Source organism: Palaemon carinicauda, chromosome 11, assembly GCF_036898095.1.
Source record: "Palaemon carinicauda isolate YSFRI2023 chromosome 11, ASM3689809v2, whole genome shotgun sequence".
In the NCBI taxonomy this organism is placed as follows: Eukaryota; Metazoa; Arthropoda; class Malacostraca; order Decapoda; family Palaemonidae; genus Palaemon; species Palaemon carinicauda.
This window is the reverse complement of record NC_090735.1, coordinates 90,092,545-90,119,165: the sequence shown is the minus strand read 5'-3', so window position 1 is coordinate 90,119,165 and position 26,621 is coordinate 90,092,545. Positions and strand designations below refer to the sequence as shown.

The window sequence follows — 26,621 nt, the reverse complement described above, 5'->3', positions numbered from 1 at the left end:
ATATTTGGAGCATTTGTATAATTTTAGCCTTTCTGTAACCTGGAAAAGATAGCAAAATTATGACCAACTATCGGCCGATTGCATTAATATCTTGTATATGTAAATTGATGGAAAAGAAGGTGAACGTACGACTGGTATGGGTTTTAGAACAGAAAGGACTTATTAACCCCTTACAGTGTGGCTTCCGATGAATGCGATCCTGCATTGATGTCTTAGCAAGATTAGAGGCATCAATTTGTGAAGCTTTTGCCAGCAAAAGGCATCACATATCTATTTTCTTTGACTTGCAGAAGGCATACGATACCACCTGGAGACTTGGTATTCTTCAAACCATCCATGAAATTGACTTGAGAGGGGAACTGCCAATGTTTATTAGATCGTTCCTGAGTAACCGTTAATTTAAAGTTAGGGTAGGAAATACATTCTCAGTAATTCATAATCAAGAAGAAGGCGTTCCACAAGGCAGTGTCCTTAGTGTAACATTATTTGCCTTATCCATAAATGGTATTAGAACATAATCCCTCATGATGTCATACACACCTTATTGGCGATGACCTCTCTATCTCATTTGCAGCATCACGAATGGCTGTTGCAGAAAGAAAGATCCAGCTAACTATTAATAGGGTAGCAGAATGGGCTGCCAAACGAGGCTTCAAGTTTTCAGCTTCGAAAACTGTGATGATGCATTTCTGCCATATAAGAGGTATTCATCCGGACCCTGACTTATACATATATGGGAAAAGAATTTCTTGCAAAGATGAGACCTTGTTTTTAGGGTTATTATTTGATAGTAAGTCAACATGGGTTTCTCATATAAAAAATTTGAAAGTTAAATGTACTCAGTCTCTTGATTTTATTAGAATTTTATCCCATAATTCTTGGGGTGCTGATCGAAAGCACCTTCTAATGCTTGCGCATTTATTGCATCTAAAGTTGTGTATGGATGTGAAATATATTCCTCAGCAACAAAAATAACATTGGCATATTTAGACTCTGTACACAATGCTGGAATAAGACTAGCCAGTGGAGCTTTTAAGTCATCTCCCATATCTAGTCTGTTAGTAGATGCTTGTGAAATGCCTTTGGAGCTTCACCGCCAGTCATCGCTGGTTTGATACTGGTTTAGACTTCAGAAGCTGCCAAAGTCACTCACATATGACACGGTTATTAATTTAAAATGTACTAGTTTTTATGATAATCATCCTAGATACCCTAAACCGTTAGGGTATAGAGCTTTAAGAACCTTGGAGGACTTTGAAATCCTCAAGGGTAAAATTTTACCCGTAGAGTACTCTAAAGCACCTCCATGGAATCTACCCTCTGTAGATTTCTGTAATTGTATATTAGATTCAAAACGAGAAACATCCAAGGAGACAATGAGAGTTGCTTTCTTGGAGCACATAGAATGACTTAAGGACTCTGTTTTCGTTTTTACAGATGGATCCAAGTCCAGCGCTGGCGTTGGATTTGGGATATGTTTTCCAGATTTTAATCGAAGTATTAGATTACCTAACCAAGCATCCATTTTTACAGCTTAATGCTGTGCTATTTTAATGGCAGTCAAGTATATCTTCCGGCTACCTCATAAAAATTATGTTATTTTCAGCGACTCCTTTAGTGTATTGATGGCAATGAACCACTTTAATTCATTGCACCCAATAATAATCGAAATTCTTGAATGGCTATATCTACTGGGAAATAGAGGTAAGCATATTAAATTTTGCTGGGTTCCTGCTCATGGTGATATAAAGGGAAATGAGAAAGCGGACTCTCTGGCAAAGGAGGCAGTTCATAGCTGTGTAAGAAATAACTTTTTGCTGCCTGAAAAAGATATGTACCCCGTAATTCAGTCCATACTTAGAAAAACATAGAACTTTTATTGGGAGTTGGAAAATCAGAAAATGAGTGAAATTGTTAAATTATCTCGTCCAGGGGCATATTTTGACATGCAAAGGTCAACAGAAGTGGTACTGTGCCAAATGAGAATTGGTCACACCAGATTGACGCACAGCTTTTTGATGAGTGTATGTGAAGATTGCTTGGTGCCACTGACTGTGAAACATATATTAATAGAGTGTCCAAGTTACTTGACAGAGAGATTACGCCATTTTCATACTATCTAAAATTTTGGGACCTGAATGCAATGTGGATTGCCTCTTTAAATTTCTTATGGATACTGGTTTATTTAATAAGATTAAATCATGAGTTGAAATAAGATTCATAATAATCGTTAACTATATTCTTTGGCATCAATGACCTCTGCTGTTACGATGCCAGATAATACCTAATAATCAATCAGTCAATCTCTCGGTCTCAGCAGTGAAAGTCGTAAGTTAGATCTCCTCCATGGAACGTGGTTCGTGTTCTCCAAAACCTTGAAGGGTGCTCCATACGAACCATTACGACAGGCAACAGATCGCCACCTCACTTTAAAGATGGTTTTCTTACTTGCCTTAGCTTCGGCCAAGAGAGTCAGTAAGCTTTATGGTCTCTCCTACGGCGTTGCCCATCCAAGGGGATGGGGGAGATAACACTCAGTTTCGTCCCTGAGTTTATTGTCAAGACCCAAATTTAACAAGGTGTCAGAGTTTCCCCCTGTTACATGTGGAGCACATACGGGTAAGCCACAGGTCAAATACCAGACAGTTGGTTCAGACTTCCACCCTCCAAATGGGTGAGTCATTCTTATAAATAGCAAGAGGGTTTGTATTCAGTGTTGGAACAAATGATAAATTTGAAAGTAATTTGCATTTTTCCTAACGATATAAACCTTGGGCTATTTATACAAATTACCCTGCCATCACTTGTCCCCCGATAAGTCCTGCCTGCAATCAAAAGTGATGAGGCAACACTAGTGTTTGTGTGTGAACAGGGTAGTCGGCTACCCCCTGCTAGCTAGCGATGGGGTAGTTACACCTCGCTAAAAGTCTTATGGCTAGTCTTCCAGCTTTGCCGAAAGAGTAATCCCTATAAATAGCTCAAGGTTTGTATCATTAGGAAAACTACAAATTACTTTCAAACTTGTCATATCTCTTCAATGTACTGTATATATATTGTTAATACAAGAATTCTTCTTGTTCCAGTTTAAGTAGCATTAGGCCACCCTGGAACTTGTTAATCAAAGATGTCACACTGAAAAAAGAAACATTATGTTTTGATATGTAGCACCTGAGTTTTCACTCTACTTTTTTTATGATTCTCATATAAAAACTCAATCTGAACACATTTTCGAGTCTATTAGTTTAAAAATTCCTCTAGGTGTTAAAGATTTTTGTAGTCTTTCTAATTGTGAATGATAAAACCACTAAATGATAATTTATGAATAGAATTCATGCTTTTATATAGAAATATAAAACATCATAAACATTATCAGAAATTGCTATATATTTAGCATTTTACTTTTTATAGGTTCTTATGATATTATTTTGATTTATTCATGTTCCAATTTAATTCTAAGATTTCGTAAATTTAATAAGTGGTCCTGATCAAACTACTGTACTGTACACTATTTAGTATTGATACAGATTTTCTTTTACTGCAGTTCGAAATGATATCATAGGTATTATGCTAAACAGACGTTTTGTAGAGGAGCTTTTCAAACCTCAGGACCTCTACTGTCGCTCTGCCCTTCGCACTGTCTTTGACAAGCTGGCTCATGGTTCTGTAATGAGACTTAATGCACCAAGCATGGACAAGGTCTGTTTTCATTTCGTTCATGGGATAAGTTTAAAATGGACTTTTACTTTCTCATAGTAGAGACTGTAATATACTTTATTTAATACAAAACAAAGATTATGTTAGTATAGTAGTACTGTATAAGTATTAATGTATTTAGATATAAATTTTGAAAAAATATTTCACATTTCAGACGTTTATTAATAAATACAGTACAGGAGTATCTTAAGAGCAGTCCTTTAAAATAGGCATAATTCTGTATGGGTTTTTTTTTTTAAAGATAACGACTGTAAAGTACCTTCAAATTAAACCTTATCCCTTTGCGTTTTTTTAATATATTTCAATTTAGAAATTTTACATAATTTAGCAAAACATTTTACACTTTGAAATATTTTTGCTCTACAGGTATAAGCGTCAGGATGGAGGAAACTTTAAATTTGCTAGAATTTTCATTTAAATTTTCTGATCGACCAGAACTTAGTTAATGCTAATTAAAAAAATAGAAATTAATATATTACAATATATACGTACTCAAAGTTGTCTTAAACGCTGTTAAATGTAATGATATGGTATCCTTCCAGCTCTTTGATTTGATGTTGATGGGTTTGAAATATCAAGTTCTAATGTGTCCCCAACCACTTGACCTGCTCTTAGTTACGCTAAACCATCTGGATGCCCTAAAAAGCTATGCTTCTTCCACTTCAGTTTTGGCACAAGTGGAAGATACACTTAATCTTCTTATTAAGGTATGTTGAGTGAGAGTTATTGTAGATAATGAACAAAATTGATGAATTTATGATCGTTTCATGCTACACCTTTAATTTGATCATTTCTCTACATGCAAGGAAAATTGTAATATGAAAGTATCTTTCTACCCCCAGATTACTAAAATTTTATTTAAATACATAAATCATATAGTCATTCCATCTTCATTCTTAAATTTAGAGGTAGTAGGTTGGCCAAGGCACAAGCCACCCGATGAGATACTACCGCTAGAGACTTATTGGGTCCTTTGACTGGCCAGACTGTACTACATTGGATCCCTCTCTCTGGTTAAGGCTCATTTCATCTTTGCCGACACATACACAGAATAGTCTGGACTATTCCTTACACATTCTCCTCTTTCCTCATACACTTGACAACACTGAGATTACCAAACAATTCTTCTTCGTGCAAGGGGTTAACTACTGCATTGTAATTGTTCAGTGGCTGCTTTCCTCTTGGTTAGGGAAGAAGAGACTCTTTAGCTATGGTAAGTAGCTCTTCTAGGAGAAGGACACTCCAAAATCTAAACATTGTTCTCTATTCTTGAGTAGTGCCATAGCCTCTGTACCATGGTCGTGCACTGTCTTGGGTTAGAGATCACTTGCTTGAGGGTACACTAGGGCATACTATTCTATCTTGTTTCTCTTATTCTTGTTATTTTGAAGTTTTTATAGTTTTTATATGAAAGATTTATCTTAATGTTATTATTGTTCTTAAACTTCTCTTGTAGTTTATTTCCTTATCTTCTTTCCTCACTGGGCTATTTTCCCTGTGGGAGCCCTTGGGCTTATAGCATCCTGCTTTTCCAACTAGGATTGTAACTTAACAAGTAATAACAACAACAACATAATAATAATAATAATAATAATAATAATAATAATAATAATAATAATAATAATAATAATAAAGGTGTCAGTTGCCTGATGGGCCCTCTCTAATGCCTTTTTTTTCCACCAAACCTCTTCTCTCCACATCGTCCTTCACCTTATCTTGCCATCTAATTCTCTGTCTTTTGATTTCCACTCACTAACAGATTCCTCCCAAGCCCTCTTCACTTTATCCTTACCATTCATCCTCTACAAGTGCCTACATCATCTCAGTCGTGACACTCTTATCACCTCTGAAATTTTAACTATACCTGCTATTTTTCTTATTTTATCATTTTTCAATCTTTCAAGCAGTGATATTTCCATGATCAACCTCAGCTGTCTCATTTCTGTTCTCTCGAGCTTTGCTTCCTCTCTTTGCTTTAGAGCCCATGATTCCGATCCCTATATTAGCACTTGTCTTATTACTGTGCTATAGATCTTGACTTTTAGCTTGATTGGCATTTTCTTGTCACATACTGCTCCTGCTAACTCCCTTCACTTCGCCCAGGCTGCTTTTATCCTATTCTGAACTTCAGCCTCACATCCTCCCTCCTGACTTATGGTAGATCCCAATTATCTAAATTCTTCCTTCTGTTTTATAACTGAGCCTCTACTTTTATATATGTCTATTCTGCCCCTACCTTCCTTACTTTTCACCATAGCTTGAGTCTTATCCACATTTATGGTCATGGTATCCATCTCCAAAGTCTGTTGCCACTCTACAACCCTTCTCTGTAAGTCTTCCTCATTTTTAGCAGTAATCACAAAGTCATCTGCTTATAGCAACTCCCACAACTCTTAATTTCTGATATCTTCACTTAACACATTCAAGACCACCACAAATAAAGTTGGGTTTAATGCTGACCCCTGGTGTAATCCAACACTAACATCAAAGTTGTTCCGTAACTGATATACAAACCTACACTATTTATTAGGGGTATTACTTTCGGCGAATCTGAAAGGACAAGCCATTAAAATTTAGCAAGGATTAACCCTGGATAGGTACGGTGGGTCGTTCGCGACCCCGAGCGTCAAAAAAAAACAGGTTTTTCTCACGTGACTCACCCCCGTGACTGAATTTGTGGGTGATCGACCTGCAGGAGGTGTCTCCCCTACACGCTCTAGTAGTGTCCAGATGTGCATTGCTGTAGCTGTACTCCTTCCCCGATTTCTGAGACGCGTCGGGGTCGAGCGCGACCGAGTTTACCCTTCTAAGGTAGTTTGCATAATTATCAAAGTTATTACGTATTATGAAATTGTCGTAGAATGGTGCAACTTGTATAGGTTATCAGTTGTGGAAAGTCTTGGTGGATTGTTTGGCTACCATGTGCATGATTTTTTTTTTAGTTAAAATGTCATTCATCACCACGAGGACCATTTTACCGCGAGTGCCCCTTTTTCATTTTTTTTTCATTTTTTTGCCAAGTCATTTTTCCGTAAGATATTGCCAAATAGTGTCGTAAAACTTTTGCTTGTTTAGTGTTGGAAAGTGTGTCTATATGATCTGGCTACCCATGCATGACTTTGTTTTTGTCAGATACGACGTAGTTATTGTTATATTGGGTATTTAACTGCAGTTACCAATTTCTGTTTTTTTTCAATATTTGTAAAAATTACTACGTAGTAAGGAATTGCCGTATATTATTCATTTTTTTTTTCATGTTTATGTGTTAGAAAGTGTGCCTTGATGGTTGGGCTAACACGTGCATGTCTTTTTTTTATCTGAGATGCCGTATATTAGAATGTCGGGCATTTTACCGCGAGTGCCCCTTTTTCATTTTTTTTCATTTTTTTGCCAAGTCATTTTTCCGTAAGATATTGCGAAATAGTGTCGTAAAACTTTTGCTTTTTTAGTGTTGGAAAGTGTGTCTAGATGATCTGGCTACCCATGCGTGATTTTGTTTTTGTCAGATACGACGTAGTTATTGGTATATTGGGTATTTAACTGCGGTTGCCAATTTCTGTTTTTTGTCAATATTTGTAAAAATTTACAACGTAGTAAGGAATTGCCGTATATTATTGATTTTTTTTTTCATGTTTATGTGTTAGAAAGTGTGCCTTGATGGTTGGGCTAACACGTGCATGTCTTTTTTTTTATCTGAGATGCCGTATATTAGAATGTTGGGCATTTTTCCGCGAGTGCCCCTTTTTATTTGTTTTGCATTTTTTTGCTTAGTCATGTTACCGTAAGGAATTGGCAAGTAGTGTCGCAAAACTTATATTTTTATAGTGTTGGAAAGTGTTTCTAGATGATCTGGCTACCCATGCCTATTTTTTTTTTAGCCAGATATGGCGTATATATAAGTATGTGTTCGATTTTCCTGTGATTGCCATTTTTTCGTTTTTTCCCATTTCTTTCAAAATTACTACGTACTAAGGAACTATCACAGAGTAATGATTCATTTATATGTTTATTTGTCGGAAAATGTGCCTTGATGGTTTGCCTAGCACGTGGCTGAAATTTTTTTTTTCTGAAATGCCGTATATTAGAATGGCCATTTTTCCACGAGTGCCCCTTTTTATTTGTTTTGCATTTTTTTGCTTAGTCATGTTACCGTAAGGAATTGGCAAGTAGTGTCGCAAAACTTATAATTTTATAGTGTTGGAAAGTGTTTCTAGATGATCTGGCTACCCATGCCTATCTTTTTTTTTTTTTTTAGCCAGATATGGCGTATATATAGGTATGTGTTCGATTTTCCTGTGATTGCCATTTTTTTGTTTTTTCCCATTTCTTTCAAAATTACTACGTACTAAGGAACTATCACAGAGTAATGATTCATTTAGATGTTTATTTGTCGGAAAATGTGCCTTGATGGTTTGCCTAGCACGTGGCTGAATTTTTTTTTTTCTGAAATGCCGTATATTAGAATGTTAGCCATTTATCCGCGAGTGCCCCTTTTTATTTGTTTTGCATTTTTTCGCTTAGTCATGTTACCGTAAGAAATTGGCAAGTAGTGTCGCAAAACTTATATTTTTATAGTGTTGGAAAGTGTTTCTAGATGATCTGGCTACCCATGCCTATCTTTTTTTTTAGCCAGATATGGCGTATATATAGGTATGTGTTCGATTTTCCGGTGATTGCCATTTTTTCGTTTTTTCCCAATTCTTTTAAAATTACTACGTACTAAGGAACTATCACAGAGTAATGATTCCTCTAGATGTTTATTTGTCGGAAAATTTTGTTTACTTTTTTTTTGATTGAATATCATCAAATTTTTTTAGCTAAAATATTATATTGTTTTACATTTTTTTTTTCGATTTTATTTCCCTTCAAAAATTTTTTTTTGGGTCAGAATTTTAATTTTATAGTCGTAAAATAATCGACAATGATCCAGCAACCCACCATACAATTTTTATGCATATCCAATAATAATTAGATTAGTAAATAACACCTTGAAATTGACATACCCTTCCTACATTTCAAGTGGCAGATTAGGGAGTCTGAGTCAGTGTGGTTGGCGGCCATTTTGTGGACATATCCGAAGCGTAAGCTGCCCTATCTATATATATTCTTGTTCCCTATAGAATTTGTGATATTTTGGTATATTTTTACCTGCATAAATATCATATTATATATTAAATATATGTATTTTTTTACGAAATTTCTAAGTACTCAAAAAATTACCTTTAGATATGGCCCCTGATATAAATGTAATTTACAAAAAAATGAAGATTGTTTTACATATTTCTATTTTAGGATAACATATGTTTATTCCCTAAAAAAAATTAGCCACTTCCTATTTCATTTGGGTACCCAAAAAAATTCATGAAATTTGGACAAATTTTTTTGGCCAAAAAAAGTTACCCTTTTTTTCTCATTTCAGATCTTCACCTCCATGGGTCTGACTTCATCCAAAATACATCAAGATGTGTCCTAAACATTCAAGAATCAATTCCTAAAAGGATTTGTGTATATATGTATAAACTTTTTTTTTATGAATTTTTATGTCAGGTCTTTTTTTTTCTACTTAATTTTTTTAAAATATTTATAATAAATAGTTTTTCTGCAGATGAGTAGTATTTATCTTTACAGTTGTTTTAAGCATTCATTGAAGTTTTTTTTGGCAAAAGAAAAAAGGAGGTTACTGCAAAAACTGATTTTTCAAGAATTTTTTTTTGCCGTCGGGGTCGTTCGCGTCCGAGTATACCCTTAAAGGGGTGTCCGAGGAGCGTACCTATCCAGGGTTAAGTACCCATCCCACTAGTTAGCGGGAAGGTAGGGGGGATAGTTTGCTACCCTTCCCACTCACACACTTGTGATTGAGCTCACTTTGCTTTTGGCCTTGACAGTGAATGGTCGTTGCCACTCTTCATCCTCACAAATATTTGGATTGCCATGGATGCTATGTTGCTTTCTCTTTTCAGTGTGTGTCTGTTGACTTCTGCCGGCCATACATACCTACTCCTTGTCCTGAGGGTTGCTCCTGTGATACCTTCATGTCCGCCGATGACACTGATCCTTACACCCTTTGCCCTACCTGCAGAGGTCAATGGTGTGATGTGGATAATAAATGTGCCGAGTGGTCTGCCTCAGAGTGGGAAAGGTTTGGGTGATGACGAAGTAAAAAGTCTAAGCGGGACTCTTCTCAATCAAAGGTTTCTTCAAAGCAGAAGAAACCCAAGGCTGCTTCTTCCGCTTCCTGACCTTTCTCCAAAGCTCCTGCTCGTTTGGTCTCCTCCGAGGGACCGTCGAGTAGTAGCGCATGCCACTTAACCCCTGGACTACCTCAGTCCTCGAAAGATGGTGTTGCTTCCCCTAGCGAAGTGGCCCCACCTCTCCCCTCGGGGTGGCCCATGACTCTTTTTCCTCTTCTACAGGTTTTGTCGTCCTTGGGGTTACTGGGTTCCCACTCCAAAGAGGCCCTGCTGCAGCTTCTTCACTGTGAGCATGCAAGTGTTTGTCAATGTTAGAGCTCTATCCTCTGGCTCTTGTCGACATTGTGGTATCAGAGGTGTCGTCTGCTTCCCATCCTGCCGACGTTCCTGCCTCTTCTAACTCGTCCGCCGTTACCGAAGATTGCGCCTCTCACCCTGCCGAACATCCTCCGAGTGGGAAGCATAGTCCTAGGTGTGTCTCTCTTGCGAGTGTTTCTCCCGGCTCATAGAAACTCCTCTTTGGAGGACTGCTGCTGAAGGTCAGCTTGCTGATACCCCGGCCCCTAGAGGGCGACACCGTGGGCATCATTCCCGACGTGCTCGGGCTCCTCTTCGCCTCAGAAGTGCTCCTTCGCCATTTGTGAAGAAACGCCTCTTTGGCTCTTCAGCCTCGTCATTGCAGCCCTCAGAGGAGCCTCCTCGTCCAACGTCATCTGGCTCTTGACTTTCGCCAAGTTCACGAATTTTGGTTCTGGACTCTCCGCCTGAGGTGCTATCCCCTATGGAGGATGTTCGTCCTTCTGAAGGATCTTTCATCTCACCAGCTTGACTTCCTGCTAAGCGCCAATCTTCGACTCGCCGACCCGAGACTCCCCACCTGCTCGTCTGTCTCTTGTCCTGTCTCCTGATTCCCAGCTTCTTACTGCTTGTCACTCTCCATCTTGCCATTTGCATGCGCGCTGATTGCTTACGTGCCAATCACCCGCACGCTGACCACCCGCACGCCAACCTCACGCGTGCCAATCACCCGCGCGCAATTCTTCTACACACCATTTGCCTGCACGCCTTTCACCTGCGCACCATTCATCTGCACGCCATTCACCTGCGCGCGTTTCTCTGGTTCGTCCAGGTGATCCTGTTCGACGTGCGCCTTCTTACCATCGGCGACCACCGCGTCGCTCACCAGCGCAGCAAGCTCGTACCAAGCACCGTTCTCCCAAACAATGCGTTGCTTTTGATTATCACTCGCTTGGATGCGCGACCGCTGCCCCTCGCCAAACCTCAAGGAAATATCCTGAAGTTTCCGCCATTGATTCTTGCCAACACTCTCCAGGGCAACAGTCACCCAAATGTCAGCGTTCATGCACATCAACGGGTCATCTGACAGGACATTTCCATCGTTAAACGTCGCCTACGTGTCAATGATCTCCCCAACATTCACCAACTCGGCAACATTAGCCAGCTCGCTAGTGCTTGCCAACACACAAACATGCGCCTACTCCCCCCGACCGAGCTCTCCCCATTAACTGTCACAGGTTAGACAGCGTTCGCCGACGCGTAGGCGCTTGCCAATGTATGGAATTCTCCACTACCTCGGCAGGCACAGATAGAGGTCGATACCCATCATCCTCTTGCGACTTCCAGGAAGTCTCGCCATCAGACGAAGAAACAGGTAGGTGTCCACAAGAACAAGGAACAGGAACGGAAAGGTAGGTGTTCGGCCCCAGACCATCGGTCTTCTCTCCTAGGAAGGGCAGAGTCTTTTCCCCAGGTCTCCGTCGCCCCATTCCCCTCCCCACAAACGCATTACAGCGCGACCACTGGTGAAAGAGGGAAATGGCACTTCCGGGTAACTCAAGATCCCAAAGATTCCGGCGCCTAAGATGGACTCACGGTATCCAACAGTTCCAGAGATGACTCCTCAAAGAGAACTTTCAGTTCCCTTCCCTTCGGGGAGTCTTTCCGACAGCACAGTGTCAGCAAACAACCGTGGTTTGGCGTTATCATCAGGGCAGTAGTGCAAGCTTTCGGGCCTGCCCTCTCAGCTTGCTTTGCGGAAGCATCTGCTAGCCTTCAACACCCTTTGGCACTAGCGTATTCCTGGCAAAGAACCTCTGCTGCCTCTCCCCAGGAAGAATAGACCACCCAGACCATCCAAGTTGGAGATGTACCTTCTGCCTCGCAAGGAGTTGGAGGATTCCAAGACGCTACCGAAATCCTCCTCGATGACTGCCAGACCCACAGGAATTGTCAGTCACCCTGGAGACGACCACGACCTACCCCGAGACAAGCTCTCGTGAGTAGACGAAGGAGACTTTGCTGCCAGTCCCACCTCAGAGAGGGAACAGAAAGAGTCAGAACATGCATTTTGGCAGGTTTTGACTCTGATGACGATTCTCAATGGGTTTGCCAATCCAGTGATACCCAACCAGGAGGGCAAAGACAGTCCTAGACCGTGTCTTTGGCATTCAAAAGCCCTCAGAGTCCAGTGCAGCTTTGCCCTGGTCTCAGGATCTGATGAGTGCCTGTGCCAAGAGTACCCTACAACTCTCTGAATTTTCATCCTCCCTTCGTTCAGGCTCTTTTGCCAAGCTCCTCCTACTGCCTCGTGTCTAGCAAAGGAGGTGCTATGAAGTCTTGGACAAGCCTCGACCAGCTCTTCCATTCCACCACTCACTGGAAGAGCTGACCAAGGGGATCCCTCTAGAGAGACTCTCCAGCTTTCAGTTCACGTTCTCGTTGACAGAGATCCTCAATCAAGAGATAGTCGCGAAGTATGCCATACAGGCTACTTAGTGGCTAGATCTTTGGTTGGGGTCCTTGGGAATCCTGGTACAGACCGAGGATTTCTCTAAGGAAAGTACCAGGAAGGTTATGGAAATTTTCATCCTCTCAGGTACCCATACCACCGAGTACCTTGCCCACCAATTTCAAATTTTTGGGGGTAATACCATCCATAAGTGTAGGGACTAGGTATTTGAGAGGTTCTATCAGCAGGTCCCTAACGCCGAGATTGCTAAGCTCAGGAACTCCTCTTTTAAGGGGTCTTCATTGTTCGAGCCAAGGTATGTGAAGCAGGCTGCAGAGATGTAATGAAGTCCCACCAGGGCTCTCCTCCACACAGCCTTGACATCCCAGCCCTACAGACCACTAGCTTTTCAGCAGCCTAACGTGCCCAAAACCTCGACGAGTAAGATGGCAGCGAGGAAAACTGTGTCTAAAAAGCCCTTTCCAACCAAAGACAAGAAAGAGTGAAAGTCTTCCAGGGGAGAAAAATATCCTAGAGGGAGTGGCCGCAGCCACAAATGCTTGGATAGGAACTCCCCTTGCTTGTCCACCAGTGGGGGATGCTTATAAAATTGCTGGAACAGGTGGAAGCAACTTGGGGCTGATCCCTGGACAGTCTTTGTGATTCGTTCAGGGTATTGTGTCCTGTTCATGTCATCTCTCCCTCCTCTGATCAAGGATCCAGTGTCAATAAACCACTTTGCAATGGGATCAGCAAAGGGGCTAGCTCTTCGGGCAGAAGTCTAAACCATGTTAGAGAAGGGCGCTCTCCAAGAGGTCCTCGATGACTCCCAGACTTCATTAGTCGACTCATTCTTGTGAAAAAGTTGTGTGGAGGCTGGAGACCTGTCATTGACTTCTCAGCTCTAAACATGTTTGTCAAACAAACTCTGTTCAGCATGGAGACAGCAGACACAGTTAGACAAGCAGTAAGACCACATGACTTCATGTGCATACTGGACATAAAGAACATGCACTTCCAGATCCCAATACATCCATCTTTATGGAAGTACCTAAGATTCAGCCCGGACAACAGGAAGTACCAGTTCAGGGTATTGTGCTTCGGTCTTTCCACAGCACCCCAAGTCTTCACCAGAGTGTTCGCCCTAGTGTCATCTTAGGCACACATAATCTGCATCCATCTCCTCCGTTATCTGGATGACTGGCTGATCGTAGCACACTTGGTGGCAACGGTTCTTCGGCATGGAGAGAAATTTCTGAGGCTTTGCCAAGATCTTGGGATCATGGTAAACCTCGAGAAGTTCTCCCTGCTTCCCACTCAAAGACTGGTATACCTAGGTATGGTCATAGACACCAACCTCCACAAAGCCTTCCCATCAGACAACGAGATAATGAGGTTGAGAAAGGTGGCAAGACCCTTCCTCAAACGAGAAGAACACATGGCCCAGAAGTAGCTCTGTCTCCTTGGACACCTATGATCTTTGGCCCATCTAGTTCCCAACAGCCGCCTCAGGATTCGATCTCTCCAGTGGTGGCTCAAGTCCATCAAGCCCATACTATGTACTCAGACAACCACACATCAACATCTACCACAACGACTTCACGCCTGGAAACTATCAAGCATCTCTTCACTGAGAGAGGATTCTCGCAACAAGTTGCAAATAAGATGTCTGGACACCTGCATAAATCATCAGCAGTAGTCATGCAGGAAAAGTGGAATGTCTTATGTGGTTGGTGTCGTGGAAGGGGTATCGTTCCACTCGAGGCCACTATTCCAGCAATAATGGAGTTCTTTGTATATTTGCGTAAAGAAGTGCCTTTCAGTTTCTGCAGTAAAAAGCTATCACTCAGCCTTGAGCCTTGGCCTAAGATTTAATGGAATGGACATTTATTCAATGCTAGAACTTTTATTACTCATTCAGAGTTACGAACTTATCTGTCCTCAGTCGAAAGTGAGACCTCCCCCATGGAACATGGTTCGAGTTCTCCGGTCTCTGAAGAGACCCCACTACGAACTATTATGCCAGGCTACAGACTGCCTTCTGACTTGAATTTGGTGTTCCTGCTCGCTCTAGCTTCAGCAGAACGAGTCAGTGAACTGCATCGTCTCTCATACGATGTCGCCCATTCAAGGGGATGGGGAGAGGTAATGTTCAGTTTCTTCCTTGAGTTGGTTGCCAAGACTCAGAATCCAGGGGTGTTGGATCCTAGATTTGACTCTTTCGGATTACGAGTCTCTTCTCTGTAACAAATGATATAGACCATCTCTTAATCTGTCCCCGTTGCAGAGTTTGAGACTTTACCTCAAAAGAACAGCAGCCCCCCCCCCCCCCCCGAGTGCCTGCGCTGTTCGTCAGCACAGGGAGGAACAAGTGTAGGATCACCAAGAACACCATTTCTGCTTTAATTCTCAGGGTCATAGACCATGCTCTGAATCCAGATCCTCCTCCTTCACGTCGTCTCAGAGCCCACAATGTCAGGGCTGTAGCTACGTCCCTGGCCTTCAAAAGAAACTATTCTGTGATGCAGGTTTTACAAGCTGGGGTGTGGAAACGCCAAACCTGCAAGACGTGACCCACAGGAGGCTCGATACGTTTTCTGTCGGCCCTGTAGTGGCTGTACAACAGCTAGTCTAATACCTCAATCTCCTTATTGGACAAGTAGCAGAAGGTTGAGGGCACTGTTACCCAGTTTTAGTCTGCATGAATGAAAAGGTGTGACTGGCAGCCGCCTGGGTCCTCCGCACAAGCGGACTTCAAACCACTGCACGTCCAACCATATCGCTATTTCAACAATATTAATTTTCTTAACATGGTCGCCTGTTGAAAAGTGGAGTGAATAGATTAATATTTGGATCAGGTAAACCATGCTCCCTTGTGTACCTAGTATTGTGTCAATACTGTTGCATCCCCATACCCTGGCGAGGTGGTATTGGGAAGTTTTGGTTACAACAGTTTTTCCTACAAAGACTCAGAATAACTTTTACCTTGACAGTTACACTGGTTATCTTAACACACAGCTTGCGTAGGCTGCGGACCTTGCATTGCAAGGTTTACCAAGGTGTTAGGTACAAACATACTCAAGATAAGGAGCTCCCGGGTAAAGCCAAAAGCCAGATTGGCAGGGACATCCACCCTCGTAATGGGTGAGTCACCCTTAATAAATGGCGTAGGTTTGTATTCCAGTTATGGAACTAATGACAGATTCGGGGATAATTTGTATTTTTCCTAATGTTACAAACCTTTAGCTATTTATACAAACTTAGCCGCCAACCCTATCCCCCTTGAAGTCCCATCTCCAAGCAAAGAGAGCTCAATCACAGGTGTGTGAGTGGGAGGGGTAACAAGCTACCCCCTTCCCCCCTGCTAACTAGTGGGATGGGTAGTTAACCCTTGCTAAATTTTAATGACTCATCCTTTCAGCTTTACCGAAAGTAATACTAATAAATAGCTAAAGGTTTGTATCGTTAGGAAAAATAAAAAATTATCTCTGAATTTGTCGTTTTTCTGTTTCTCCAACAACTATTATTACTTTAGTCCTTGTTTCCTTGTACGTCATCTCTACCATTCAAACCAATTTCTCCAGGACTTTCTATTTCCTTAACCACTCAAACTTCACTTCTATTATTCTATCATAAGCCTTTTCTAGATCTATAAAAGCACAAAAGAGCTTCTGGTGTCCCTCTAGCCTCTTTTCCTTTAGTTGATGTAGTATAAAGATAGCATCCACAATCCCTCTCCCCCTCATGAATCCATACTGCTGTTTCCCAATCTTTGCAATTTCTCTCAATTTCACATCTGATACCCTCTTAAAAACTTTCAAACCATTTTCTCTTAGTTCAATTCACCTATAGTTACCAGACTACAAGGCATTACTTTATTTCCTCCTCCCATATTGCTCTTAAAAAATCTGAACTTAGGTTTAAAGAAGGAATTTCTAAAGGATATTGCCTCTTGAAATGGAGTTTTAAATAACTTATGAGGAAAATAATGTATCAAGATAATTTTGCAGCCTTGAGATGAAGAAGGTTGTTAAATTGCTCCTATCCCAAAGCACATTTGTTCTGGCACTATATGCAAACCATTTCGCTCTTTACAGTGGAGATATATTTTTTGTGACAGCTGAAACTAGCCATAAATCTTAGCAAGGTGTAACTACTCACTGCCAGTTAGGAGGGGTTAGTAGGGGTTAGACGGCGTCACCCTCCTCACACCCGCACTAAAAAATTACATCACTTATCATTTTGGCTCAGTAGAGAACAGACGTACTGTCGTTCTCTCACGTAAACTTATTTACTTCTTCTGAATGAATACTAAGTGGCTTAGAATTTGGAAGAATTTCCCTTTCTCTTTCAGAGTGCTTGTATGTGAGAATCTACCATGCGGGTTTGTCCTGGCATAGAAGGGCACTGTTGCGGCACCTTCATGTCAGCTGTGAAGACAGATCCTCACGCCTTTGTCCTGCATGCAGGAGTCGCTCCTTTTCGCAGGCATCTCCTTGTAATGAGTGTAGGGAGTGGCTTCCCTCCCTGTGGTAACGATATGGTAGGTGGCAGAAGAGTAGTGCAGTTCCCTTAGATTCACGTTAGAACATCATGACAACAGCCAAGGCAAGGTGCCTTCCTAGATGCCCTGATCTTGACTGCTGAGCATGGTTTTGATACGATTGTCTACATGAAGCCCACGAACCTAGCCCTTTGCTTGAATTGTCGCTTACGTTCATTGGGCCCTCTCCCACAAGGACCTGGATTGGATTACCTAGGTCTCGTGAACAAGGGCTACTCCAACAGGCAGTTCAATCAAGAGGTCAAAAGTGCTATGGGTAACTGGTATGAGATTAAGCCCAGCAACAAGAACACAACTTCTAGAGTCAACCTGTGCTACAATGGCATTATGCACAAGCAGTACCAGCAAGAAGAGAAGGCCATGAAGGATATTATCACGAATAACTTCATCAACGGTCAAGAGAACATCGATGTAAACAAGATAATTTACTACCTGACCACAAGGACAAGATCCCTCATCCTGAAGAATAACCTGACCCCTCCTGGGCAGGAATTTCTAAAGAAGTCTAATATTGTCTGTTATTATTATTACTGCCTAACCTACAACCCTAGATGGAGAAGCAGGATGCTGTAAGCCCAGAGGCTGCAACAGGGAAAATAGCTCAGTGAGGAAAGGAAACAAGGAAAAATTAAATTTTAAGAACAGCAGCAATATCTAAATAAATATTCTTATGTGAACTATAAAAGATTTAACAAAACAAGATAAAGAGAAATTAGAAAAGTGTGCCCGAGTGTACCCTCAAGCAAGAGAACTCTAATCCAAGACAATGGAAGACCATGGTAGAGGTTATAGCACTACCCATGACTAGAGAACAATGGTTTGATTTTGGAGTGTCTTTCGCCTAGAAGAGCTGCTTACCATAGCTAAAGAGTCTTCTACCCTTACCAAGAGAAAAGTAGCCCCTGAACAATTACAGTGCAGTAGTTAACCCCTTGGGTTAAGAAAAATTGTTTTGGTAATCTCAGTGTTGTCAGGTGTATGAGGACAGCGGAGAATCTGTAAAGAATATACCAGACTATACGGTGTATGTGTAGGCAAAGGGAAAGTAAACTGTAACCAGAGAGAAGGATCCAATGTAGTACTGCTGGCCAGTCAAAGGACCCCATAACTCTCTAGCAGTAGTATCTCAATGCTCAGTCTGTGGATGCCTTTGCCATTATATGGGCATGACGACAATGAGACTACAGTCACCTGTCGCTTTTCGTGGAGGTTTAGGTAAAGACAATGGCAAAAAGGGAGAGTCCACAAGTACTTGCTGCCCCAATGTGAGTCAACTCATAACCTACCAACTCACAGACCATTACCTGCCTACTTTACTACATTCTTTTAATGTGCTTTCTATCATAATATTTTAGTTCTTACTACTCTTCTGAAAAAAAAAAATTTACCTTAATAACAGAAGTACAATACAAGGTTAGACGACTCAAACCAAAAATCATCAGTACGACTCATAAAACTAGTCATTGCCACACTAAGCTTTGTATAAGTTTTAACAAAACACTTGTTGGTGTCTACATTATTTTTTGTTTATTATTTCCTTTTAATATTTGATTCCTTCCTGCATAATAAATCAATAGTTTAAATAGTAAATAGAAGGAAAAAGACAAACCCATTCAAGCCCATGTAAATTATACATAGATTTTATATTCGATGTAGAAAAAAAATTCTCCATGTGATATCATTGTTTCCTGGTGTTAAGCTGATAGTATCATTTTGGTTTTTTCATGAATAAATAGATTTCCTCTATCTCTCTTTTTTCTTAATGGAGAAATTTCATTTTTGTTTAAAATAGATCTCGTTAAACAACATAAGATAAGAAAAAGAAATATTGTGCCACCGTAGTTTTCAGTCCCCCCCTCCCAATTTTTTTTAATAATTTAATTATGTGGTCAGAAGGAGAAAAAAGGGAAGACAGTGGTTGACAACTGTGAGTGATTCATGAGAGAGGGGAACAGATAAGGTAAAAATGAAGTACAGTTAACTCCTGTTAACAGCAGGGTTATGTTCCTGGAGATGTGTTAACGGAAATCGTGTTAACAGAACATAATTTCTCCATAAGAAATAATGGTAATAGGGGGCTTTACGTTCCTGGACATTGGGAAAGTCTGTCTATTTATGGATTTCGTCACAATGAAACTTGAACAAACATATTACTGATATATTTGAAGGTCACAGAACAATAAAAACACGCATTCTGCTCCCTATCACATAATCCTTAAAAAAAGAAAAAAAAGAAAAGAAGAAAAAAAGCTTTTTGACAGACGAACCAGCTGTTGATGCTGACGATCCACAGCCATCTACAGAGGTGATGTAAACAAAGGTATTGAATATAAATATTGATAAATGTAACAATTAAGTTTATTTTATACTAACGCATTATAATTTTTATGACTTAATTTGTTATTTAACCTTACAAAATCTTTCTATTTTATACTATATAAAGCAAATCACATTCACAAATAGAGCAGCGGTGTACCGTAAACATGCTAAATTGTGAGCATCTACATCTACAAGTATGGTTGTACATTTATTTATAAAATTATATTACTTTATTGGTACTACATTAAAAACTAAAATTTATTTGGTAGTGAGCTTAAATAATTTTTATTAAGCCCCCCCCCCCTCTCTCTCTCTCTCTCTCTCTCTCTCTCTCTCTCTCTCTCTCTCTCTCTCTCTCTCTCTCTCTCTCTCAGGTAGGAAATTCAACTTCTGTAACATCGAACATTTCGTGTTAACGGAATACTGTATATCTCAATAAATCTGAACATGTATAACTTTAAAATCGGGTTAACAGAACTCGTGTTAACGGGTAGTTATCTGAACATTGCAGTCACGGACTAATAAAGGAGAAGGGGTGGCCGGTACTAACAATAGTCCATTGTATCCACAACAAGTTTCCAATGCATATGATCAAGGAAAATTGTACCAAATTCTATAGGCCTACCATACATGCCAAACATGTGGTTAACATCAAAACAAGCAGCTGAGATTATGACACTTTTGTTTTCCACCTGTGGTTGACATCGTTAAAGAATTAAACTAAACAACACTCATGAAAATTAAGTAATATACTTGAGAAATGTAAAACGAAACTCATAAAAACATACTACACTACTTCAATCATGGGTCTTATGAAAAAAAAATGTGAATACAGTGCCAGAAAACACTAACGAGTAATCTGGGCACTACTGTACTGCTTTACCTATATTTAAGTCAAAGAAAATCATAAAATAATGTATACTAGAGTACTTTATTTGTAAACAAATAATTAAATAGATATGAAAATTGCACATACAGTAGTGATCAAATTATTATGGATTTGTCCTAAAATTTCATTTGTTCCGACGCAAATATATAAACCTTACGCTGCCTCCCAGTGGGAGAGGTTCGGGCGGCGTAGAAGAAGAAGTTTAAGCACGATTCTTCGCCTATGGGGTCATCCTTGAAATCGAAGAAACCATGGACTTCTTCAATCCTCCAATCTCTTCCCGAAGCTGCTCCTCTGCCCCTCTGCCGGTCCTCTCTGGGGAATGGCCGAGTAGCAGTGCAGCCCTGGTTACTCCAGATGGACCTCATAGGTCAAAGGACGGTACTGACTCCCCTAGCGAGTCGGTTCCGCCCCTTCCTCCGGGGAGCGCCTGCTCTATTTCTGACCTTTTGTCTTTTGGGCCATCACTGGCTGTTGATGGTTCCTCCTTCTAAAGATGTCCTCATCGGACTCCTTCAGTTGGGGCCAGAGCGGAGGCTCATTTTTTCCTCTTCAGAAGTTGATCCTTCTGCTATGGGTGCAGGCACTGCTGCCTGTCGATTGGAATTCTGGTCCCCTGCGATCGACGCCAGATGCCTTGCTACTACAGTTGGCCCTTTCGTTTACAGCGGGTTCTTGCTTCGCGGCTTCACTTTTTCGTGCATAAGAACAACGCAATACCTATCAAATAAAAATTCTCATAATTGCAATAAAATTCACGCTGCGCGATAATTTCAAATAGCTGACGCTCATTTACACTGGGAGTGTTTCGTGCCACTACCTATCTCTCTACCCAGCTGATCCTAGTCCTCTCTGTACAGTATATATCCAATTACTATGGTAAAAAATTACAGCTATATATGAAATAAACCAGATTTTGATTAAACTAGTGTTCCGCTTAACTGTATCCAATAATAATGCATGTAATATTCACATTTTACTATCATATTTATAATTAAAAACAGAGAATTTTAATCTTATGCATTATTTACTTTCAAATCAGCCGATCAACCCAGCATAGTCCGCCGTCAACCTCAATTTTCTAATCAAATAATTCCCTTATTATTAAGTCATGCTACCAAAGGATATTTCATATATGCTAAAAGAACCAATGATTACTTGATCTATCATTTTCCATTTAGCATACTAATTTCAATAGTTTTATTTGAAATACTTCTCTCAAATTCTATTTACTTGTACTGTTGAATCGCATAACTTTAACTGGAGTTTCATTCATGTCATCAATGCATGATATTTTATAGTTTTTAGCTCTGTGTTGCTTGATTATAAAGCTTAAGAAATTATTTATTACGACTCTGTTAGTGAGTACAGTATTCAATAGAGACTGCAAATAAACAAAGATTTCGTTTGTTAGAGAGAGAGAGAGAGAGAGAGAGAGAGAGAGAGAGAGAGAGAGAGAGAGAGAGAGAGACTCCACCTGCTCTTTGGTAGAGTAATTTATTTTAAACATTTAGTGAGTTCTTATGATCTTGTCTAACTTATTCTTGAACTCGTTTACTGTGTTACTGTTTACTACATCTGCTAGAAGTCGATTCCAAGTATTTGCTATTTTGTATGTAAAGAAATTGCCACATTGGGTGGTGTTGTATCTTTTTAATTCCAGTTTGTATCCGTTACCTCTGTACTGATTTGTGCTAAGTGTGAATAGATTGCTGTAATCTACATTTGTTATTCCCTTAAGAATTTTGAATGCCTCTATTAATTGTCCCCTTAGTCGCCAAGTTTGTAGATCAAATAAGTTCAAATATTCCATCGTTCGTCTGTATCCAAATTGCCTTAGTGTTGGAACTAGTTTGGTGGCCCTATCTTGTACTGCTTCCAGTCTATCTATATCGTTCTGAATACTTGGAACCCAAAATTGGACTCAGTATTCGAGATGGGGTCTTACTAGTGATGTGTACAGCTATAGTGAAGTGTCTTTGGTTTTGTATTTGAATTGTCTCTTTATCTAACCTATTAGTTTTTGTACTTTCTTTTTAGCTTTTATGCTCTGTTTACTGAACTTCAAATCCTTGCTGATAATGATACCGAGATCTTCTTCCTGGTCCACACTTTCTATTTCATTACTTAGCACTTAGTAATGTGATTGTGGGTAACTATAACTTATGTGCATGACTTTGCATTTCCCACAGATGAAAGGCATTTACCATTTTCTGGACCATTCTGCTAGCTTCATTAGATCCTCTCTTATGGCTTCTATATCCTCTGAGTTCACAGCATTTATGCCTAGTTTATTATCGTTGGCAGATTTGGCTATTCTACTAGTAACCCTAAATCTATGTTGTTAATGTAGATCAGAAATAGCAATGGGCCAAGGGCGGATCCTTGAGGTACTCCGCTTGTAACAGCTGCCCACTCTGAAGCTTCTCCATTGATTACAACTCTGTGTTTTCTGTTTGTTAGCCAATTTTCGATCCATTCAGCTGGCTTGCCAGTAGGCCTAAGGCCTACTGCACTAATAGTTACCTTTAATTTTTTATGAGGAACTTGTCAAAAGACTTTTGAAAGTCTAGGTATATGATGTCAGTTGCCCTGCTTTTGTCATAAATGCTAAACATGTTTTGGAAAAATTCCAAAAGATATGTCACACAATCTCTTTTGTCTAAATTCATATTGACTGTCTATCAGACGATTTGTTTCTCTATGTGTTCTACTATTGAATCTACTATAACTGATTCAAAAATTTTGCAAGGAACTAAAGTTAGACAAACATGTCTGTAGTTGCCAGGTTCTTCTTTTGGTCCATTCTTGTAGATTGGAGGAACATTGCCTAGTTTCCAACCTTGTGGTACCTTTCTTTCGTTGGCTGTCTTTCAGAACATTTTTTAAAAGTGTGAGGTTCTCTCTTCTTCTAGTTCTATAATCTCTCTTGTATGAATATCATCTGGACCTGGTTTGAGTCCTTTTAATTTCTTTTTGACACCATACATCGTGAATATAATTCTGTTTAATGGTTGTAGCCCTTCATATTTGAAAGCTAGTTCGTGGAGGGCCGTTGATTCTCCCCTAGTGAATACGTATGTGAAATATGAATTCATCACTTCGGCTTTTTCCCAATCATTTGTTATAAGATTTCCCTCTGAGTCTCTTAATGGGCTAATGTTGTTTTTGACTGGATTTCTACTGTGCATATACAAAAAATTCTTTTTTGGTTTTTTACTAGCTGATTCCACTCTTCTTTTCATTGATCTTGGCATTTCTAACTAGTTTATCCACTTTTCATCTTAACTTCTTGTGCTCGGAAATTTCATGAATTGAAGGCTGCGGACCCATTGATTTATAATTCCTGTCTCTGCTTCTTATTGCATTGGCTATTTCTCTGTTGAACCACTTAGTTTGTGGAGTTCCATTTGGTAAGATTTTTAAATGTGGTATAAATTTAGCCCTTTTTTCTTTATATATTTCTACAAAGGAATCCCATTGCATTTCTATGTTCCCTGTTTTGTTGTATTCTAAATTCTTGGTGTTTCCTCAAGTTACTCCGTCTGTAGCCTAGCTTCTTTTTATAATTTTCCCTTCCTTTAGATGAGGAATATTTACCCGAAACCTAACTATTTTGTAGCCACTTTTGCCAATATTTTTACCTTCTGAACCACTGGATACTAAATTTCCTTCTGTTATTAGCACAATATCTAGTGTGTTGTTTCCACTAGTTGGTTTATCGAGCCAGAAAATAGAGAGAGAGAGAGAGAGAGAGAGAGAGAGAGAGAGAGAGAGAGAGAGAGAGAGAGAGAGAGAAACAAGGGGTTACAAGGATTTTGGTTATCTCAAAGACTTTTAGTTCATCCACGGGAACTCAGAAATCGGATATTTTAAGCTATGATGAGAGAGAGAGAGAGAGAGAGAGAGAGAGAGTCGAACAGTAATCGAATGCACTGTTTTTGTTTGTATCTTTAAAAGAAACAATTATTACCTAGATATTTATGTTTTTTGTGAGTTTTAGCAATGTTAACAACTTCGTCAATGAGACTATGTAACGTATTTTGAGCGAAGTGAAAAATCTATTTTTGGGTGAGATAGCCATGTCGTCCTGATGGAAGGTTCCTATAAGTAGCTTCCCAAGGGATATTTGACTACAGTGATATTCCCAGAGAATTTACCTTTAGGTCTCCAGAATTCTAACTCCTGGCGCGAATATCCTTAAAATTTCTCCTAAGGATATCGCATAAATCAGGGGACGTATATCTTGAGATGACACATAGCAATCTTCACCCCGAATAGTGTTTTCGCTTCGAGGGGGAAAGTGGCAAATTTTGAAGGGGAGCCGATATCAAGGTTACCCTTCCTCCCTTACTACTTTGAGTATTCTGATGGCGCTGTACGTCGCCGCCATGTTTATTCCTTGTAGCGTTGAGCAAGGTGCTACAGATATAGTAGTTTTGGGAGGGATCCTGCCAAGGCCATTTCTATAGAAAAGGAGGGCGGGTCCATCAGGACGACATGGCTATCTCACCCAAAAATAGATTTTTCATTTCGCACAAAATCCGTTTTTTGGGCTCAGGCCATGACATCCTGATGGAAGGTTACCAGAGAATTATTTTGAAAGTACTGTATCTGTGGATTTTCCGAATGTGCCTGAACCTCAGGATAATTATTCCTTGGTCATCCAGACCATAGAGACATATGACGTTACCGTTATACGTCATTACTGCTAATCATAAACCATGTTAGTGCTTCCTGCTCCCTGCAGGGAAGAGTCATACTAGACTTAGGAAAGAGTCTCGAGGTTTGCATATACCATATGAACAAACATAGCATCAAGAGCGTACAGGTCTCACTGTATGTGTAGCCAGGTAAAGTTTGTACTCGTATAAGATCAAAGGTATTAGCTATATATCTTGTTCATTTATACATATGCAGATTATAAAGGGAAAATCATACTCTGACATACCTTTATTGAAATCAATTTTGGGGTGAAATAAGACGCAAATACTCATCAAGTATTTATTGGCAATAAATAACCAGCAAAATCAACATACATAACATAATGTTAACATAATGTTAATAAATGCAATAAGAAACATGTTTTACAATCAAGTCCAGAAAATGTTTATTTCTCCTGAGAGGGAAAAAGTGTTAGGGCCACTGAAAACTGAAAATTTATTAAATTTTCTAATATGCATTTCTGTGATATTGATTGTCTCTTCACACTGTGTAAGAACACACGGCACAAGTGTTGTCTCTATGTTTCTTCACCTTAAATAACTAGAACAGTCCAATGTGTCACTTTGGTTACACTTATCTTAAAGTATTGCACTGTGAAGTGTCAACACCTTCACCCATACTTTGACAGTCCCAATCAATTCACTGTCCCTGCCGCCACCGCAAATCTTTTCAACTCTTGCACTTGCTTCGCGTAGTGTTTAAAAAACACTCTGGATGACTTCCATCCATTATATGAGTGAAGACGCTCAAAGTCCACGTATTTGAAAAAGTTCAATGACGAAGCAATCTTTCTCGGATCATGACCTGCGGGTGTACTGTCAGGATCCGCTCTGCGAATAATATAGGCGATCTTCGCGCTTAGTTGTTTTAGGGATAGGTTTGACCCCAAGGTTTCTCCTTTTAAGAGCTGTCCTCCCCTGAAGTCTGGAGTTCTACGAAGATAGACCTTTAGACACTCCACTGGACACAGCGAGATATCTTCCTTCAGAGGGCAGATTCTCCAGTGACCCCACCTTTTGGTAGTTAGCTCGTTCTTGGCGAGAAATGTTGGGTCAGGAAAGAGATTAAGTTCTCCCACTTCTGTGAACTGAATATGGCCCTTATCTCTGGATACGGTCACTATTTCACTAACTCTGGCCCCCGAGGCTAGAGCAAAGAAGAATATAACTTTCTGGGTTAAGTCTTTCAGAGAGCAATCCTCATTGTTCACTGTTGAAGCAAAGTGTAGGACCTTATCCAAGGACCATGAAATGTCCTTCGGAGGGGCTGCAGGCCTAAGTTTCGTGCACGCCTTAGGGATCTTGTTAAAGATTTCGTTTGATAAGTCTACTTGGAAGTCGTAAAGCAGAGGTCTAGTCAAGGCTGATTTACACGTTGTTATCGTATTGGCTGCTAAACTTTGCTTATGAAGGTGGATAAAGAAGGATAAACAGAAGTCCATTGAGATTTCTTTTGGTCCTTTTGCCTTGA

General features: G+C 40.0%; 1 protein-coding gene across 1 annotated transcript in view; it reads left to right on the top strand.

Moving 5' to 3' along the window:
• The window catches only part of LOC137649723 (protein OSCP1-like), a 534,719-nt gene that overhangs the window by 156,290 nt on the left and 351,808 nt on the right, over positions 1-26,621 (top strand). Inside the window, exons 2-3 of the mRNA XM_068382681.1 lie at positions 3,542-3,696; positions 4,257-4,421. Of these exons, the coding sequence (XP_068238782.1) occupies positions 3,542-3,696; positions 4,257-4,421 (320 nt within the window). The remainder of the gene's footprint in view (positions 1-3,541; positions 3,697-4,256; positions 4,422-26,621) is intronic.